Source organism: Podarcis filfolensis, assembly GCF_964270895.1.
Source record: "Podarcis filfolensis genome assembly, chromosome: 14".
NCBI classification, from domain to species: domain Eukaryota; kingdom Metazoa; phylum Chordata; class Lepidosauria; order Squamata; family Lacertidae; genus Podarcis; species Podarcis filfolensis.
The window spans coordinates 523779-545578 of NC_139616.1; the positions used below are offsets into that span (position 1 = coordinate 523779).

The 21800-nt window shown below is 38.3% G+C and overlaps 1 protein-coding gene across 8 annotated transcripts in view; it reads left to right on the forward strand.

Annotated features, from left to right (window-relative positions):
* The window catches only part of SIN3A (SIN3 transcription regulator family member A), a 70891-nt gene that overhangs the window by 33376 nt on the left and 15715 nt on the right, over positions 1-21800 (forward strand). For all 8 annotated transcript variants that reach the window (XM_083586247.1, XM_083586250.1, XM_083586252.1 and 5 more), the window contains 5 exons: positions 769-921; positions 1459-1617; positions 2636-2719; positions 3442-3560; positions 3998-4208. In XM_083586247.1, the coding sequence (XP_083442373.1) occupies positions 769-921; positions 1459-1617; positions 2636-2719; positions 3442-3560; positions 3998-4208 (726 nt within the window). The remainder of the gene's footprint in view (positions 1-768; positions 922-1458; positions 1618-2635; positions 2720-3441; positions 3561-3997; positions 4209-21800) is intronic.

Here is a 21800-nt window from a genome sequence, read left to right on the forward strand (position 1 = left end):
AGGAGAAGAGTTGGTGGAAGAAGACTGGAAGAAATTTAAAGACTACCTTCAGAAACACTGTAAAATTAATGAATGTTAAAATGATGTTGGACTGAAAATAAGTGGCATTAGCAACAAAGTTAATAAGAATATGCAAAAATGAATTGATAAATGGATGAAAATATGGAGTTATAATATGTTAAGATATAGAGTTAAGATAAACGAAAAAGGGTAAGGATTTGCTGATTTGATTATTTAAATGGGAATACAAAAAGGGGAGGTGCGAGGAGGCCAAGGAAATAAGGTAACGAGTTAGGGCTACAAAAATGGATTTGTTTTTATTTTCCTTTTCTTATTTTATGTATTTTTCTATGTTTCTTTTATTGTATTTCTTTCTTTTTATATGATCTTTTAAATTCATGTCTTTGTAAAACTCCAATAAATATCTTTTTAAAAAAAAAACAAAAAAAACCTTCAAGGTTCCTACCTGCAGAGCAGGAAATTTTCTCCAGAGATGCTGTTTAAAAGCCATCATTAATGGAGATGAGTCATACAAAGGGTGCAACTCTTGTAGAACAGCCAGATGTGCCTCTCAAGTGTCTGGCCCTCCGTGGAATCCTTCCAGGGGCAGGAAGGAAACTTCTCCAGTGTCCTTTTTATCTTGTCATCTGATGCTTTTCTCTTGAGCTCTCATGCTAGGTGTTGTGGATTTTCTTTAAAGAACCAGGAGAATGAAACTGGTTAGAACAGCTGCTCTGAGCTCTTCCTTTCTCTTCCATCTCATGACAGAAAGAGCAGCGGAATGCCAAGGAAGCAGGAGGCAACTACACACCGGCACTGACTGAGCAGGAGGTCTATGCCCAGGTGGCCCGTCTTTTCAAGAACCAGGAAGATCTGCTCTCGGAGTTTGGGCAGTTCCTGCCAGATGCAAACAGCTCTGTGGTGAGTTTGCTCCTAACGTTGTTACTTACGGGGCACCTTGAAGGAGAGCATTGCTTATCCTGTTCTGCTTACTCCTTATGGCATAGTGTAACTTTTGAAGTACTGGGATAGGGATTAATTAATGAGGTGGGGATATTTAATTATAATAATTAAATAAACAAAATAGATTGGACTTCAGAGCAAGAGTTCCTAATTTGGGTTTCTGTTGAAGACAGGAGTGCCTAGTGTGCTCTGGTCCATGGGGTCACGAAGAGTCGGACACGACTAAACAACAAATTGTCTTATGATTCCCTTTTAGAGGATCACAGGCAAAGAGCCAATTTTCTTAGTTTCCTTTCTGGAAAGGATATACTTGCGTGATGTGAGCTGAGTCCTGTTCTCTACGCCCGCCCCCCTGCCCCCCCCAGTTAACAAGGCCATTTTAATATCAAGTTCCTTGAGCTCTAGAGCTTTGCCTGGGTGATTACAATTAAATACATTTGCCTGTATGGGATACTGGGATCAATAAATGTGTTTGTATATTGTTGTTTAAACAAGCTTTTAAGCAAGACAACTGCAGAGAAAGTGGAGTCTGTGAGAAATGACCATGGGGGCACAGTCAAGAAGCCCCAACTTAACAGCAAGCAGCAAAGACCTAATCAGAATGGCTGTCAGATCCGGCGGCATGCCGCAACTGGGACAACTCCTCCAGTGAAGGTGAGCATTGATCATCATCTTCATCAATAGGCTCATACCAGATACTGCAATGGTCTGTTGCAATGAAAGCAACAGAGTCCCTTGTGACCCTTAAATGTTGTATTGTGGCCTAAGCTTCTGTGGACTAGAGGCCACTGGATCGGATGCATGAAGGTGTTTCATTAGTTGGTAGATGCACATATTTATGTTTGAAAACAGTAGGATTGGGCTGGAGGAGGAGACCATGAAGAGGGTCACGGAAGGTCTGCTGCATTTCTGCATAAAGCCCAAAGCAAGAACAGAGTGAGCTGTTAGTGGGACAGCGGTCCCTGATTGACTGTATGCTTAGTTGTAAGTTACAAATGGGCTCATTTTAGCTGGAAAATCATTTGTTCATCAGAGCCTATCAGAGCTTTTGAATCATTGTCTTCCTAATATTTATTTATTACAATAACATTTCAGGATGCAAATTCTTCTGAAGGGAATGGAGGGGCTGTGCTGCTCTAGGAGAAAATACTCTTAAGCAGGGAGTTAACCTTGGTGAGAGTGAGGGAACAGCCAGTAAAGGTGTCCCATGGCATCTGGGAGCCCTTGTGTGAGGTCTGCAAGAAAAGGTTGAGGTCCTGGGTGAGGAGGAGGCAGTCATATAATCTTTTCTGAGACCTGGGATGGTATGCCAGCAAATAAGGAAGGTTGTTGAACTCTTGTTGATAAATTAACTTGTTGCAAATGAAACAGTGTTTGTAATTCACCATTCTTATTTTAATGCTTTGCCTTTCCAAGCTGATAATGAAAACCCAGGGAAGAGTTAGTAGTATGTATCTACTGACTGGTTTTCTTACATGCCTACTTCATATGACTTCAGTAACCATTGTTTAACCTTACCAAAACAACAGTAATGTATACCATTCTCCACTTCTCTGGCTTCTCTGCAGCAGCTTAGCAAAACTAAAATATTTTGCAATAGGCATCAGCCCAAGTATTATCTTTTGACTCTGGTTTTTGAAACTCTTTTGTGGCTCATTCTCTCTTTCTGCAGAAGAAACCAAAGCTGCTCAGTTTGAAGGACCCTTCAGTGGTAGAAGCTGGAAAACATGGGACAGAGTCTCTGTTCTTTGACAAGGTGAGGCTTTGGATGACATCTGCTGAAGCAGCCATTGGTTTTCAAACAGCTCTAGCGCTTTCTTTTATTTGAGTCCTACTCCCAGATCAGTGTGCATTAGGAAAGCAGCCTTAAGCCTCCCAGATGTTACCTGTCTGTCAGTCTCAGCATCTAACTTGGGGGGGGGCTTTTGACCTTCTCACACAACTTCTGCATCACTGCCCCTTTTCACACCTCAGCCGGCTGTATATTTCTCCTGACTAGGTGAGATCTCTGATTTCTAGATACCTTTTGAAGCCACTGTTTCAGAGACTAAATGACATTTTAAAAATTTGCAAAACCCCAGCAAATTTTGAAAAAAGTACCCTTCTGTACAAAAGTAGAAGTGAACTAGGCGGCTTTGCATTATAATTTTCAGCAATGAAAACAATTGCAACTATTAAAAAGAGTTTCATGTTTAAAAACAATTTCAGATGCAACTGAACAACATTTTCATTTGTCAGATACTAAGATTAACCAGCTTTAAAACAGCATAATAATAATCTACCAAAGTGGATTCAAGGCTTGTTTAAATTGGAGCATTAGCTCTTAAATCAGTAAAATTTTATATAGGTGTTTATTCCATTTATGAATTGTTTCCCATGTTGCATCCCAAAGAGATGGTGTTAAGTACAGTGTATTGACGGTGTTGTCATTCATTTTTCTCAACAATTTGCTAATCATATTTTTCCTTCTCCCACAAGGTTCGGAAAGCTCTGCGAAGCACAGAAGCATATGAGAATTTCCTCCGTTGCCTGGTCATTTTTAATCAGGAGGTGATATCCCGAGCTGAGCTTGTGCAGTTAGTTTCTCCATTTTTGGGGTAAGTGAAATAAATGATACTTGGCTGCATGATTCATTGCCAGCTGTTTGTACATTGGGGTGCTTGACAAAGGAGATGAATTTACTGGCTGCATTGAGTCAACTTGATTTGGAAAGTTGGGAATTAGCTGCAGTGAACATTGGGCTCACTTGCTCCCTCCCCTGCTTTCCTTCTTCCTCCAATTGCAAGGCGAAGAGATTAGATGCTTCTGCTTCTAGTTGGTTGCAAACCATAGTTGTGGTGCTGAATCCACACAGCAAAATGTGGCATGCTTAAACCACAATTCCAAACAAGAATAAGTTATGGCAATGCAGTTTGTCCTTTTTTGTGTCCTAAATGTGTAAATCATTTAGACAAAAGACTTAGATAATCTTCCTGCAACCATTGAGTTCTATAATCTTTTCTCTTTCCTCTCCCATTTCCCCCCCTCTTTTTAGGAAATTCCCAGAGCTGTTCACTTGGTTTAAAAACTTTCTGGGCTACAAAGAGTCTGCACACATGGAGACTTTCCCTAAGGAACGGGCTACAGAAGGGATAGCAATGGAAATAGACTACGCTTCTTGTAAGAGACTTGGCTCTAGCTACAGAGCCTTGCCGAAGAGCTACCAGCAGCCCAAGTGCACTGGTCGGACTCCGTTGTGTAAGGAGGTAAGGCAGCATTCTTCATATTGAAGTAAATGATGCTAGTGGAAAATAGGAAGGTGCTGTGCATCAGCTTGGACAGTTGCCTAGCCTAGGAGAGTCTGCTCTGTATGGCAGTGGCTCTCTATCGTCTCAGGGAAAGATCTTTCCCATCATTTGCTGCAGCATAATAAATTGGAGGTGCCTGGGACATTCCTTTAAGCCATGTGTGCTACCACTGGGCTGTCATTCTTTCCTTGGATGAGGTTCAGAGGAAGAGCCCTTGGAATGACAGTACCCTGAGACTTAAGTAGGCAGGAGGAAAATGGCGCAACTTTGGCCAAAGTGACTGAAGTCGTAAGCTTTCTTTCTTTTTGCAAAAATAACAGGAAAAGAAGAAACAGCAGCTAGCACCAACAATTAAAGTATTCTGTCAATCCTGACTTAAATGTATAAATTAATGTAGGCAGTCCATATGTCCGAATAAATATCCAGATTATTATAAAATGTACATAATTTCTTTTCCAATTAATTTCATTTTAATTTTCACAATTTTAACAAATTAACATCAAATTTTACACCAAATTTCTACACATTTTAAAAGTTGACTCCTCACCCTTCTTCCGTGGTGTTTGTATTCCCACCCATTCCTGCAGCAATTATACCTTTATCTATTCCACATTCCCTTCATTACAAATTTATCATTCATCTTCTGCTGCTCATATTTTAATCCTGCCTGCAATTCCATTTAACTATGATATTTCCCAAATTGTCCAAATAAGGATCTCATTCTTCCACAAAAGATTTCTCATTAGATCTCTTCTTTTGCTGTCACCTCCCACATGGACAAGAGTGCCTTCTACTTTAAGCCAAATTAATCAAATTTATAAGGAAGCCAGCTGCTTACATGTTCGCTTCTGAGGCTTTTCAGCAGTGGAGTCAGCAGAGATGTCCATCCACCCCTTGCCTCTCCTGCTTGTATCAGAGTCCTTAGACTCTGGCAGGGAGAGGGAGCAAACAGTGCTTGTGGCATAATTTGCCACCCTGGTACCACCAGAGTGTTTGAGGGATGCATTTGCCTTTTCTGCCCCCTATATTCTCCATCCAAGTCTCCCTGATCTTTGAGATAAGCTCTCATGGTCCTGGGTGCTTGAAATAATGTACAGCTGACTCCCAAGTTGAGTAACTTGGGAGTCAGCTGTACATTATTTCAAGCACCCAGGATGTGAGCAGGCTCAAATGGGGAATATATTGGTTTTTTTTAAATAAATATTTATTAAGTTTTCCAAATTTATTTATTTTTTTTATATAATATTTTTATTTTCCATATAAACACAATACAACGAACATAAACATACAAAAAACAGAAAACAAAACAAAAAACATGTATCATTTCATATCCTAATTTCATATCCCATCTTCCCCGACTTCCTCATGCCTCCCCTTTCTGTATTCCAAATTCTTATTGATTGTTCAGCAAATCTTCCCTTATTTTAATTTAAATTTAGACTATTCTTCCTTATTCTCCTTGTCTTAACCATTACTAATAGTAACCATTTACTTTCCAGTCCAACATCATTCTAACTTTCATTAACTTTGTAATATTTCTTTAAATAGTCCTTGAATTTTTTCCATTCTTCTTGCGCTGCTTCTCTTCCCTGGTTTCGGATTCTGCTCGTCATTTCTGCCAAGCCCATATAGTCAATCACCTTCATCTGCCATTCTTCCAGTGTGGGTAGTTCCTGCGTCTTCCAGTACTTCGCAATGAGTATTCTAGCTGCTGTTGTAGCATACATAAAGAAAGTTATATCCGTCTTTAACACCCCTTGGCCGACAATACCCAAGAGAAAGGCCTCTGGTTTCTTGGGGAAAGTATATTTAAATACCTTTTTAAGTTCATTATAGATCATTTCCCAGAATGCCTTAATCTTCGGGCAAGTCCACCAAAGATGAAAAAATGTACCTTCAGTTTCTTTACATTTCCAACATTTGTTATCAGGCACATGGTAAATCTTTGCAAGCTTGACTGGGGTTATGTACCACCTATATATCATTTTCATAATATTTTCTCTTAAGGCATTACATGCCGTAAATTTTATCCCGGTGGTCCACAACTTTTCCCAATCAGCAAACAAGATATTATGACCAATGTCCTGAGCCCATTTAATCATGACCGATTTAACCGTTTCATCTTGTGTATTCCATTTCAGCAGCAAATTGTACATTTTGGACAAATTCTTAGTACTGGGTTCTAACAGTTCTGTCTCCAATTTTGATTTTTCCACCTAGAAGCCAATTTTACTGTCCAGTTTAAACGCTTCGTTTATTTGATGGTAGTGGAACCAGTCTCTCACCTTCCCTTTTAATTTCTCAAAGCTCTGCAATCTCAATTTGTCCCCTTCCTTTTCCAAAATTTCCCAGTATCTTGGCCACTTGGACTCCATATTTAACTTTTTAACTGCCTTAGCTTCCATTGGCGACAGCCACCTTGGAGTTTTATTTTCCAGCAAGTCTTTATATCTGACCCAGACATTTAGTAGTGCTTTTCTGACAATATGATTTTTGAAACTTTTATGTGCTTTAACCTTGTCATACCACAAATATGCATGCCGAGTTTTCCAAATTTATGCAAACACAAAAAGAAAAAGAAAAAGAAAAATATTGAAAACAAATCAATTTCAATAACAATTTTTCAGTAACATGTTTCTTTGACTTCCTCATACCTCCCCTTCTTGTTTTCTAGTTCAAATTGTTAATCCAGCAAATCCTAATCTCTTAACATTCCTTTTAATTAACACCTTATTTTCCACTCAACTTTTTAAATTTTATGACTTAAACAATTTTAATCCCTGTTATCTTTATCATAACAGCTAGAGACCACAAAAGTTCAATCCAGCATCTTTTCAGAGTTCATTAATTTTGTAGTATTTCTGTAAATAGTCCTTAAATTTCTTCCAATCTTCTTCTGCCAACTCTTCTCCCTGGTCGCGGATTCTGCCGGTCATTTCTGCCAGTCCCATACAGTCAATCAACTTCATCTGCCATTCTTCCAGAGTGGGTAGATCTTGAGTCTTCCAGTGCTTTGCTATAAGTATTCTTGCTGCCGTTGTAGCATACATAAAAAAAGTTCTGTCCTTCTTTGGTACCAAATGGCCGACTATGCCCAAGAGAAAAGCCTCTGGTTTCTTCAAGAAGGTATACTTAAATACCTTTTTCATTTCATTATAAATCATTTCCCAGAAAGCCTTAATCTTTGGGCACGTCCACCAAAGGTGAAAGAATGTACCTTCAACCTCCTTACATTTCCAACATTTATTATCGGGCAAATGATATATTTTTGCAAGCTTGACTGGGGTCATGTACCACCTGTATATCATTTTCATAATATTCTCTCTTAAGGCATTACATGCCGTAAATTTCATACCTGTGGTCCATAACTGTTCCCAGTCAGCAAACATAATGTTGTGTCCAACATCTTGTGCCCATTTAATCATAACTGACTTAACCGTTTCATCCTGTGTGTTCCATTTCAGCAGCAAGTTATACATTTTTGACATAATCTTAGTTTTAGGTTCTAGCACTTCTGTTTCTAATTTAGATTTTTCCACCTGGAAGCCAATTTTCTTGTCCAAATTGTAAGCCTCCATTATCTGAAAATAATGGAGCCAGTCTCGCACTTTATTTTTTAGTTTCTCAAAGCTCTGCAATTTCAGTCTATCTCCCTCTTGTTCCAAAATTTCCCAATATTTTGGCCATTTGGCCTCCATATTGAGCTTTTTCTGGGCTTTCGCTTCCATTGGTGACAACCACCTTGGGGTCTTATTTTCCAATAAATCCTTGTATCTGATCCAAACATTAAACAAAGATCTCCTAACAATGTGATTTTTAAATGCTTTATGAGCTTTAACCTTATCATACCACAAATATGCATGCCATCCAAAAACGTTGTTAAAACCTTCTAAATCCAAAATGTCTGTGTTTTCAAGAAGCAGCCAGTCTTTCAAGCAGCAGAATGCTGCTGATTCATAGTACAGTCTGAAGTCTGGCACGGTAAAGCCACCCCTTTCTTTTGCATCAGTTAAAATCTTATATTTTATCCTGGGCTTCTTGCCCTGCCAGACAAATTTAGAAATGTCTTTCTGCCACTTCTTAAAACAATCCATCTTGTCCACAATTTGTAATGTTTGAAACAAAAATAACATTTTAGGCAATACATTCATCTTTATAGCTGCAATTCGACCCATCAAGGAAAGCTTCAAATTTGACCATATTTCGAGATCTTTTTTCACTTCTGACCAGCATTTCTCATAGTTGTTTTTAAATAAGTTCCCATTTTTAGATGTCATATTGATCCCCAGATATTTCACTTTCTTCACCACAGTCAAACCTGTTTCATTATGAAATTTCTCTTTTTCAAACAATGTCAAATTTTTCTCTAAAACCTTAGTTTTGGACTTGTTCAGTTTAAATCCTGCCACCTGACCAAATTCTTGAATTAATTCTAAAACTCTTTTGGTACTAGATTCTGGCTCCTGTAACGTCAAAACTAGGTCATCTGCAAATGCTCTCAATTTATACTGTTTGGCTCCGACCTGTATGCCTTTAACCAACCGGTCCCTTCTAATCATATTCAGCAGAACCTCCAGGACCGATATAAAAAGTAAAGGGGAAATTGGGCACCCTTGTCGTGTCCCTTTTTCAATCTTAAATTGCTCCGTAACTACATTATTTACAATTAATTTAGCCTTTTGTTCAGAATATATTGCACTTATACCATTTTCAAAACCTTGGCCTACCCCCATACCCTGTAAGTTCTTTTTCATAAAGCTCCAAGAAATATTGTCAAAGGCTTTCTCCGCGTCCACAAATATCAGAACAGCTTTAGTATTTATGTTCACATCTAACTTTTCCAAAATATCAATTACATTCCTCAAGTTATCCGATATGTGTCTTCCCGGCAGAAAGCCCGCTTGGTCCTTATGTATCTCTTCAATCAATACTCTTTTCAGTCTCTTGGCCAAAATATCAGCAAAGATTTTGTAATCCACATTTAATAAGGATATGGGACGGTAGTTTTTAAGTTGGGTCTTTTCAGTCTCTGTTTTCGGTATAAGTGCAATGTAGGTCTCTTTCCACGATTCTGGTGCCCTTTTCCCTTCTAAAATCTCGTTGCAGACTTCCTTCAGAGGTTGGATTAACCAGTTCTTCAGAGATCTATAGTATCTGGAAGTCAACCCATCCGGTCCCGGAGATTTGCCCGATTGCATATTTGAAATGGCACCTTCTATCTCCTGATCTGTTATTTTACAGTTCAACAATATTTTACTTTCCTGTGAAAGTTTTTGTAGTCCATTTGTTTTCAAAAATCCATCAATGTCCCTTTCGTTCTGTGGCCCTTGTGTGTATAGTTGCTTGAAATACTTCTGAAAACAGATTCTGATCTCATTTGGATTATTTATGTCTTTCCCTTCTACTTCCAGGTTTGTAATTGTATTTAATTTTGTCTTTTTTTCAGTTGCCAAGCCAGTAACTTCCCACATTTGTCCGCCGATTCAAATGTCTTCTGTCTCATTTGTTTAATTTTCCATTCTATTTCCTGATTCATCAATTCCATATATTGTATTTGATAGACCTTTATTTCTCTCAAAATCTCTTGTGACTTTGGCTTGGCTCTCAATTTTTTCTCACCTTCTTTAATTTTCTCCAAAATTTTATCTTTTTTCTCATTTTGCCTTCTCTTTTTTAATGCATTCTGTTGTATCAAAAACCCTCTCATCACGGCTTTACTAGCATCCCAGATTACTTTTTTTTCCACATTTGTTGGCAAATTTAATTCAAAGTAGTCTTTTAGAGTCTTTTGGGCCTTGTTGTATACTTCTTCATCTCTAAGTAAGGTGTCATTCATCCTCCATCTGAAGGTGCCGGTTGTTGTTGGCTTCATCTCCATCTTTACAGCATTATGGTCAGAGCAAGTTTTAGGGCAGATCTCCACTTTTTTTATCTTTGGTGCCATTCCTCTAGTAGTCCAAATTTGGTCAATTCTGGTCCATGTCATCTTGGCTTCAGAGAAAAATGTTCCCTCTCTCTCCAAAGGGTTCTTAGTTCTCCAAATATCGATCAAGTCCATATTATCAGTCATTTCAAAGAAAGTTTTTGGTAGTCTACCATCTTTGGTGACTACCTGTTTTTGCGCCTTGTCCATATTAGTGGATACAACTCCATTCATGTCCCCCATCAAAATTATATTATAGTCCATAAAGTCCATCAAAGTCTCATGCAACTTCTTGAAAAATTCCGACTTCCCCTCATTTGGTGCATACACACCTACTATCAAAAATTTCTCTCATTGAAACTGAATTTCAATAGCCAAATATCTTCCTTGTTCATCTTTGAGAATAAATTTTGGTGAAAGTTTCTCCTTTGCGTAGATCACCACTCCTCTCTTTTTAACTTTATCAGACGAGATAAATTCTTGCCCTAATCTTTTATTAACAAGTATTTTCCTGTGTAGCCTCGTAACATGTGTTTCTTGTAAACAAATCAAGTCCAAATGTTCTTTCTTTAATATATGAAAAATCTCTTTTCTCTTTCTAGGAGAGTTCAGTCCATTACAATTCCAACTTAGAAGTTGCAGAGACATGATTGGTTAATTAGTTTTCCCTCCTACTGCACCAAGTTGTTGTTCTTCTTCTGTCCGTGGCTTGTCTCTCCCTAAGCCGGAGCGTCCAGATATCAAATTTGCTAATCTCCAAGAGTCCTTTTCCTGGCACCAATAAGTCCTCACCAGATTCCACTTCCTTCTGTAGGTCCTCTTCGTAATCTTTCAAAAACTTGTCCTTATCGTTTACTGTCCTTATTCTTATTTTCTTTCCTCTATATTTAAAAGATAGGCCTTGGGGGAATTCCCACCTGAAAATTATTTTATTTTTTCTCAGCAAGGCAACCAGGTCTCTGTAGTAGGCCCTTACCTCCAGAATGTATTTAGGTATGTCTTTGAAGATTTCCACAAAGGTATCCTCAATTTCCAAGGTTCTTTGATAATGTAGGTTCAGTATTTTATCCCTTTCTTCCTTTGTTTTTAAGGTAATCAGACAATCTCTTGCTTTGTTCTTTCCTTGTCTTCTGCCGAGTCTGAATGCACTCACTATCTTAAATTCTTCCTCCCCCAAATCCTTCTGCCAAAATTGTGACAATTCCTTTGTGAGAAATTCTGCCAAATTATCTTTCTCACTTTCTGGCACACCTCTTATTCTTAAATTTCTCGCCTTTCTTTCAAGGTCTATCATGGACAGTGTCAAATCATGCTCTTCTAACTTTTTATATACCGGTGGAATCTGTTCCTGAACAGCAGTTGCAATTTCCTTGGCCTCTTCAGCCAGTTTTCTAGTTGAAACCGATTCTTCCAGTAGTTTTTCAATAGACTGTGTATTAAAGTTCACCTTTTTCCCTAGTTCATTAATACTTGAGGTATTCAAATTAATACTTGAGGTGTTCACATCAATTTTTGCAGAAGCCTCAGCTACTTGTCTATTTGTCTCTTCCACCTTATTGGCCAACTTCTCCAAAGATGCATCAATCTTACCCAGTGCTTGGGCCAAAAGTTCATCAGTTGACATAACCTTTAATTTTACCTGTGGGGCAACAGCTCCTGCTGTGCCCGCTACACCCCCTGTTGAAGGCCTTCTTGTAGTGTCAGCTTTGTAGTGTCTACCAGACCTGGTAGTTTTTTCCTGTGTCAACTCTGTTTTTTTATCATCTGCCATAACACTCACATACACTCCCAAGGTCAGTCACACACTTGGAGAATTTGTTTGGGGAAAGGAGAAATTTTCCCACAGCAGTACTTGTTGTCTAGAATGTCATTGCAACATAGTCACCTCTAGGGGTCACAAGTCCAACTTCTTGTTGCAACTTTATAACAAATAAAGTTCTAATAAAGTCCCAGTATCTTAGTATCAAGTTTTCAGTCCCAAAAGGTTACTTTCATTTCCAAAGTATTTTATCCACACTGTATCCTTTGCAGAGCTAAATCAAACTTTTTTTTTCACTCTCCGTTTGACAGTTCCCTCTAATCGGCTTCCCTGTCATAGGCAGTCCGTTCCCAGGTTTTAAAGTCAGCAGATATATTTTAAAATTTCCTTTCCTTGCAGGGCAAATATCTTTCAAGTGTCTCCCCACTGTTCCTGCCAACAGTGGGGGAATTTTCCTTTTTAATGCTGGATTTTAATCCTTCCAAGAACTCATCTTTCTTAGTCACAGCTTTACAGTCTCTTTGCTTTTGATCTGTTAACAGTCCGGGAAGGCAGACTTCCTGTTTTTACCTTTCCCGTTTCGGCCGAATTCTTTAATAATTTTCCAAATATATGTCAAAATCCTACTCACAGGTAGTTGTTTTCAAGTCCAATTATCCAGTAAAGAAATCAGCGCTCTCCGACCCTGGCTGTGCGGCTTCACTTTGCGGAGACGGGTAGACAGCTCTCAGCTCCGCACCCCTCACCCTCGGTCCGATCCGGAGCCTTTAAAAAGGCTCCTTTGCAGCGGGGGGGCACAAATGGAGCCCGCCGAGCCTTCAGTTCACAGGCTTCCCCGCCTGTGATTTTTTTCGGATCCCCGCTTCGCCGTAGCGGTAGAACCCCAGCTCCACGAAGCCGATTTCCTCCGGAGTTCAGAGGAAATCCGCCATTACAGTCGCTGGCGCTGACCGGAAGTCTCCAAATGGGGAATATATTGTATATGGTCCCTGATGCCAGGAGCCGTGAACCGGTGGCCCTCTAGGATTTGGATTGCAACTCCCATCATGCTCTGAACTAGTGTCCTCCACACTAACCAGCACATCATGCTAGCTCCCAAAAGTCTGAGGCAATGGGAGTTGTTATCCCACAAATAGCAACCCTCCCTGCCTTAAATACAGTGGTACCTCAGGTTAAGAACTTAGTTCGTTCCAGAGGTCCGTTCTTAACCTGAGGTACCACTTTAGCTAATGGGGCCTCCCGCCACTGCCGCACGATTTCTGTTCTCATCCTGAAGCAAATTTCTTACCCCGAGGTACTATTTATGGGTTAGCAGAGTCTGTAACCTGAAGCGTCTGTAACCTGAGGTACCATTGTAGTCTTCACTCGCTCAAAGGGTACCGTAGTGACAAATGCCTCAAGAGTTACACCTCACAGTTGATAAATCATATGATGTCACTTCCGGTTGGTCGCCCAATAATGGCAGTCGGGAGCTCTTTCGGCTGAAAGAGCCCCAGCGCTTTGAAATTGGGGAGACCACGAGAGCGTTGTGGTTCCCCATTAAAAACCTCAGATCAAGCGTTCTGAGGACCTGGTGTTCCGGCGGGTGCCTTCCAGCCACTCCCCTGCTCCCCGGTAAGCTCGTAAGAGCCCCGAAAGCAAGCAGGTTCGGAGACGTGGCACAGCGGAAACAACCGCTTCCTTCAAAGCAGCGAAGCTCCGAGACTGGCGATCGTGAGCGGCCAATTCCTTCAGGGGAAAAAAAAAGACTTAAAAAGTTGGAACTGTAAGTAACTACAATAAATAATTTGAAAAGAATTTGGAAGAGAAGGGAGACTTAAAAATGGAGGTCGGTCCCATTTTGTTGGAGAAAGAGAGAATTGGTGTGCAAAGACCAAAGCCCTAATGAAGTGAAAAGTTTTTAAAACTTTGCAAGCAATTTTACTCCCCCTCCTCGAGGGTAGAGGGGGTATTTGTGTTTAAGACTTTAACCTAGGAAGATTGTGAATTTGATTGAGACTTCCCCATTCTGCAGCGGACCACCCAGGAGGGAAGACTAGTCTCCATTGTGATCTCACAATGGAAGAGGAAGCATTCAATCTCCGTTTCCACTGACTTTGTTACAAACTTTCTGGAGCTGCCTGGCTATACTTTAAATTGATAAAAAGTGTCTTCTTCCCTCAGAACAAAGGGGAACTCCAGAGATTTTTCTTTCTGCCACCCTGGCTTTTGGTTTCCAGCCTGTTTGAAAGAACAGGGACACAGCCTCTGGGCCGGCTGCAGTGGGACTGGTGGAGGGAAATTGTTATTTTCCACCACTGCGCCAGACTGTGGGACTGACCTTGACATTCCTAAGCTATTATGCGCCCAGAAAAAACAAGACGTGGCTCTAAAGCCCAGCAATTTGAGGAGTCAGTGATTGCAATCTTGAGTGGCATTAGAGAAGGTTTAATCGTAATACAGCAAGTATTGATAAATTGGATAAAAGAATTGAGCTTTTAAGCACTGACTTAAAGGAAGTAAAAGATGAGATAACCACGCATGACACAAGGATGGCACAGCTGGAGACAGAGTGCCAGATTTGGAACAGATGCGATATGAAAATGCCAATGCAATTGCCTTTCTGCAGTTGAAGGGAAAAGAATTGCATTTGAGATTGAGGGGGGGGGTCCCTTTTTTGGAAGAGGAAAAACTCAAGGAGTCTCTGATAGGATTTTTTGTGGAATGCTGGGACCTCAAAAAAGAGGAAGTGGAAGCTTGGATAGAGAAAGCTTATAGATTCGGACCCAAAAAGGATACTAAAATAACTTCTGATTGTATAGTGGTCTTTAAGACCAAGGAGCAAAGGGATATCATTCTGGGACACCACTACAGAAAAGGCCTAAAAATCCAGGATAAATCTGTGGTGCTCTTTAAAGAGATCTCACGCCAATTTTTGAACCTGAGATCCCAATATACGGATTTGACAAACATCTTGAGGAGGATGAACATCTTTTTTAGGTGGGAATTTCCAGAGGGCCTATCCTTCAAATTTGAAGGAAGAAAGCAAAAGATAAAGACTGTTGGAGAAAAGGACAGATTCTTGCAAAAGCACTCGGTGGAACTTGGATTACAGAGCCCACTGCTGTTTGGAGCAGAGGCTACACCCTCTTAATTTGACATCATGGCGCTGAGAATTTATTCATGGAACGTAAATGGTTTGAACTCTCCTCAGAAAAGGAGACAAATTTATCATGTTTTGGAAAAACAGAATTTGGATATAATTTGTTTACAGGAAACCCACATCACAAGACTACATAGAAAAATGTTAATAAACAAAAGATTGGGACAATAATTTATTTCTTCTGACAAAGTTAAAAAAAGAGGAGTGGTTTTCTATATTAAGGAAAAATGGAATCCAAAATTGGTATTTAAAGATGAGGAAGGAAGACATGTAGGAGTTGAAATTACAGCACAAGGCGAGAAATATTTGTTACTAGCAATCTACGCACCTAATGATGGCAAAGCGGACTTTTTCATGAATTTGTAAACAAGTCTTTTGGAATATATGGATTACAAATTAATATTGATTGGGGACTTGAATGGAGTTGCATCTACTTTGATGGATAGGACTCAGAGATCAAAGGTATAAAATTCTGGCAGATTACCCAAGACTTTTTTTGACTTAACTGATAAATTTGATTTGTCAGATATATGGAGAATCAGAAATCCAATGGAAAAAGACTTCCCCTTTTTTCAGATGCAAATCAAGTATTTTCGAGAATAGACTACTTATGGATATCCAGCGACTTGGTTCCTAAAGTAACAAAAACGGAAATTTGCCCTAAAACTTGCTCTGATCACAATGCAGTTTTTATGGACCTGAAAATGTTTGTACAGGGTTCCTTCAGATGGCGAATGAATGATGATTTGTTGAGAAGTACATCAATTGTTAATAAGGCCAAAAACCCCTAAAGGATTATTTTGAACTTAATATGAACCAGGGAACGGAAACAAGGGTTATTTGGGACGCTAGCAAGGCAGTAATGAGAGGGTTTCTGATACAACAAAATTCAGTTAGGAGAAAGTTACAGAATGAGAGAAAAGATATAATTATGGACCAGTTAAAAGATAAAGAGAAGAAGCTCAGAGGAAATCCAAAGAATCTGCAGATACAAAAAGGAATTAAGGCCTTACAGGTTCAATATTCACAGTTAGTAAATAGAAATAGAATAGACGTTGAGAAGGATGAGACAAAGAAATTTTGAATCCACAAATAAATGTGGGAAACTAATGGCCTGGCAATTAAAGAAGAGACAAAAGCAAAGTACTATCACAAATATTCTAACAGATGGAAAATCTGTAGAGAACCCTGCAGACATAAGAAATGTTTTTATAAAAATTATAAACAACTGTATAAAAAGGATAAAGAGGACTTGGTAAAAATTGAGCAATTTATTAAGATTAATGGTTTGCAGAAGATTCCAGAAGATAAAAAGATCCTACTAAAGGGTCTAATCACAAGACAGGAAGTGGAACAGGCAATAAACGCAATGCAACTTGGCAAGGCACCAGGACCAGATGGTCTATCAACGAAATACTATAAGATATTGAAAGACTGGCTTATCCAACCTCTGGTAGAATTATGTAATCTGATTGTACGAGGGGGCAAAGCACCTGAAACCTGGAAGGAAGCATATGTTACTCTGATTCCCAAGCAGGGTCAAGATAGATCCAATGTCAAGAACTACAGACCAATTTCCCTACTTAATGTGGATTACAAAATTTTTGCAAATATATTGGCCAACAGGCTAAAGAAAGTTTTATCTAAGTATATCCACAAGGACAAGGCAGAATTTCTGCCTGGAAGGCATATTAAAGATAATATTAGAAATGTTGTGGATATTTTGGAAAAATTGGAAGCAAGAAAGAGCTGTAAAGCAATGTTAATGTATATCGATGCAGAGAAGACCTTTGACAATGTATCTTGGAGTTTTATTTACATAATTTTGATAACATGGGGGTTGGTCAAGACTTTTTAAATGGTATTAAAGCGCTCTATCAAGAACAAAAAGCTAAAATTATTGTAAATAATGTGGTATCGGAGGAAATTAGAATAGAGAAGGGAACCAGGCAAGGGTGCCCACTTTCCCCTCTGCTGTTTATTTCGGTCCTTTTTTTAAAATAAATATTTATTCGAGTTTTCAATTTTATACAGACAAAAAAGAAAAAGAAAAAAAATATTAAAAACAAATCAATTTCAATATCAATTTTCAATAACATGTTTCTTTGACTTCCTCATACCTCCCCTTCTTGTTTTCTAGTTCAAATTGTTAATCCAGCAAATCCTAATCTCTTAACATTCCTTTTAACTAACACCTTATTTTCCAATCAACTTTTTAAATTTTATAACTTAAAGAATATTTATCCCAGTTCTTTTTATCATAACAGCTAGAGACCACATAAATTCAATCCAGCATCTTTCAAAGTTCATTAATTTTGCAATATTTCTGTAAATAGTCCTTAAATTTATTCCAATCTTCTTCTGCCGACTCTTCTCCCTGGTCGCGGATTCTGCCGGTCATTTCTGCCAGTCCCATACAGTCAATCAACTTCATCTGCCATTCTTCCAGAGTGGGTAGATCTTGCGTCTTCCAGTGCTTTGCTATAAGTATTCTTGCTGCCGTTGTAGCATACATAAAAAAAGTTCTGTCCTTCTTTGGCACCAAATGGCCGACTATGCCCAAGAGAAAAGCCTCTGGTTTCTTCAAGAAGGTATACTTAAATACCTTTTTCATTTCATTATAAATCATTTCCCAGAAAGCCTTAATCTTTGGGCACGTCCACCAAAGGTGAAAGAATGTACCTTCAACCTCCTTACATTTCCAACATTTATTATCAGGCAAATGATATATTTTTGCAAGCTTGACTGGGGTCATGTACCACCTGTATATCATTTTCATAATATTCTCTCTTAGGGCATTACATGCCGTAAATTTCATACCGGTGGTCCATAACTGTTCCCAGTCAGCAAACATAATGTTATTTCCAACATCTTGTGCCCATTTAATCATAGCTGACTTAACCGTTTCATCCTGTGTATTCCATTTCAGCAGCAAGTTATACATTTTTGACATGATCTTAGTTTTAGGTTCTAGCACTTCTGTTTCTAATTTAGATTTTTCCACCTGGAAGCCAATTTTCTTGTCCAAATTGTAAACCTCCATTATCTGAAAATAATGAAGCCAATCTCGCACTTTGTTTTTTAGTTTCTCAAAGCTCTGCAATTTCAATCTGTCTCCTTCTTGTTCCAAAATTTCCCAATATTTTGGCCATTTGGCCTCCATATTGAGCTTTTTCTGGGCTTTCGCTTCCATTGGTGACAGCCACCTTGGGGTCTTATTTTCCAATAAATCCTTGTATGTGATCCAAACATTAAACAAAGATCTCCTAACAATATGATTTTTAAATGCTTTATGCGCTTTAACCTTGTCATACCACAAATATGCATGCCATCCAAAAACGTTGTTAAAACCTTCTAAATCCAAAATGTCTGTGTTTTCAAGAAGCAGCCAGTCTTTCAACCAGCAGAATGCTGCTGATTCATAGTAAAATTTGAAGTCTGGCAGGGCAAATCCACCCCTTTCTTTTACATCAGTTAAAATCTTATATTTTATCCTGGGCTTCTTGCCCTGCCAGACAAATTTAGAAATGTCTTTCTGCCACTTCTTAAAACAATCCATCTTGTCCACAATTTGTAATGTTTGAAACAAAAATAACATTTTAGGCAATACATTCATCTTTATAGCTGCAATTCGACCCATCAAGGAAAGCTTCAAATTTGACCATATTTCAAGATCTTTTTTCACTTCTAACCAGCATTTCTCATTGTTATTTTTAAATAAATTCCCATTTTTAGCTGTCATATTAATCCCCAGATATTTCACTTTCTTCACCACAGTCAAACCTGTTTCATTCTGAAATTTCTCTTTTTCAAACAATGTTAAGTTTTTCTCTAAAACCTTAGTTTTGGACTTGTTCAGTTTAAATCCTGCCACCTGACCAAATTCTTGAATTAATTCTAAAACTCTTTTGGTACTAGATTCTGGCTCCTGTAACGTCAAAACTAGGTCATCTGCAAATGCTCTCAATTTATACTGTTTGGCTCCGACCTGTATGCCTTTAACCAGCCGGTCCCTTCTAATCATGTTCAGCAAAACCTCCAGGACCTGTTTATTTCGGTCCTAGAGGTCTTGCTAAGTATGATTAGAAAAGATGAACAAATTAAAGGTATTACGGTAGGATCCAAACAATATAATTTAAAAGCCTTTGCTGATGACTTAGTATTAACATTACAAGATCCAGACTCCAGTGCAGTAAAAGCTCTGGAGCTGATACAAGAATTTGGCAGGTAGCAGGATTTAAGTTAAACAAGAGGAAAACCAAAGTATTAGAGAAAAATCTGGACAATGATGAAAGAAAACTTTACAAGAAAAGACAGGCCTAGATTTTGTGAAAAAGGTTAAATATTTGGGGGTGAACCTGTCTGGGAAAAATCTGAACTTGTACAAAGATAATTATGAGAAATTATGAGGTCTTGCTAAGTATGATTAGAAAAGATGAACAAATTAAAGGTATTACAGTAGGATCCAAACAATATAAATTAAAAGCCTTTGCTGATGACTTAGTATTAACATTACAAGATCCAGACTCCAGTGCAGTAAAAGCTCTGGAGCTGATACAAGAATTTGGCAGGTAGCAGGATTTAAGTTAAACAAGAGGAAAACCAAAGTATTAGAGAAAAATCTGGACAATGATGAAAGAAAACTTTACAAGAAAAGACAGGCCTAGATTTTGTGAAAAAGGTTAAATATTTGGGGGTGAACCTGTCTGGGAAAAATCTGAACTTGTACAAAGATAATTATGAGAAATTATGGAATGAAATAAAGAGCGATTTGGAGATATGGTCAAAGCTAATATTGTCATTAATGGGCCGGAACTCAGTAGTTAAGATGAATGTGTTGCCAAAGATGTTTTTTTTGTTTCAAGCTCTCCCAATTATAGATAATGTGAAATATTTTAAAGAATGGCAGAAAGCTTTATCTAGATTTATCTGGCAGGGGAAAAAACCCAGAATAAAATAGAAATTACTTACGGATTCTAAAGAAAGAGGGGGATTTTCCCTGCCAGATTTGAAAATCTATTTTGAGGCAGCAGTGCTTTGTTGGATTAAAGAATGGATACAATTAGAAGATACAGATGTATTAGATTTGGAGGGATTTGATAATGTATTTGGATGGCATGCATATTTATGGTATGATAAGGTAAAGGCCGATAATGCATTTAAAAATCATGTAATTAGGAAATCGTTGTACAATGTTTGGATAAAAGACAAAGATCTTTTAGAAAGGAAGATGCCCAGATGGCTTTCACCAATGGAGGCGAAGGCCCAGAAAAAGTTAAATATGGAAATAAAATGCTTGAGATATTCAGATTTATTATTGGAAGATAATGAAGGCTACAAACTAAAACCATTTGATCAAGTTAAAGATAAGTTAAATTGGTTACATTACCACCAGATTAATGAATTGTATAAAATAGACAAGAAAAATGGTTTTGCCTCGGAAAAATCTAAGTTGGAGACGGAGTTGTTGGATTCTAAAGCTAAAAATCTGTCTAAAATGTATAAGTTACTGTTGGAGTGGCATACAAAGGATGAACAAGTTAAATCAGTAATGATAGATTGGGCAAGAGATGTAGGACACAACATAATGTTCAAGAATTGAGAAAGACTGTGGAAGAAAGGGGTCAGGTTCACCTTCACCGCATGTACAATGTTAAAGGAGAATATAATGAAAATGATGTATAGATGGTATTTGACCCCTGTTAAACTAGCAAAGATTTATCATAACTATGATACTCTATGTTGGAAATGTAAAGAAAAAGAAGGAACATTTTATCACGTGGTGGACCTGCCCCAAGGTGAAAGACTTCTGGGAAAAGATTTATAAAGAATTGAAAAAAAAGTTGGAATATACATTTATAAAGAAACCAGAGGCGTTTCTTCTTGGAATAACAGGTTTGGAATTGCCCAAGAAAGATGTTAAATTATTTTTGTATGCCACAACTGCTGCTCAAATACTATTAGCTAAGAAGTGGAAAACGCAAGAACTACCAACTGTGGAAGAATGGCAGATGAAGATGATGAACTTTTCGGAGCTAGCTGACCTGACCGGAAGAGTCTGCGATCAGAATGAGGAGGAGTATCAGGAAGAATGGAAGAAATTCAATGACTATTTAGCTAAATACATCAAGTTAAAATAATTGGAAAAAGCTTGCAATTACCAACTAGGCCTAGGATTTAAATAAGTAATGTGAGGAATTATTATGTTTAATGCTGAATTGGGAAGATTGACTGATGTTAAGGGATTAAGTTAAGATTTTAAGAATTTTTATTTGGAAAACCGTTAAAATGATTTGCATTGAAACCCAACTAGGGGGACATGAGGACGTCAGTTAACAATGTTAAGAAGATAAGTTTTAATAAGGATATGATATATGTTTGTTTGATTGTTTGTTTGTGTGTGTTTTAATTTTGTGAAAACCCAATACAAAATTTTTGGGGAAAAGAAAGATAAGTCATATGATGTCAAGGGCGTGTCTGAAATGGCATTATGGCAGGGGTCTCCATCTTGTCAAGAGCCTACATGCACCTAAAAACCCCCTGGCAAGATGGTGCCCATTTTCAAGAGACCAAGCTGCGGACAAACACCAGCTCCCTCGGCCTGAAGCAAGATGAGCACTGCACCCCATAGTTGAATTTGACTGGACTTAAACTGTCCAAAGGTCCTTTACCTTTATCTTACCTGTACTGGGTCCTTTAAAAAAAAAGTTTGACATGGCCTATATT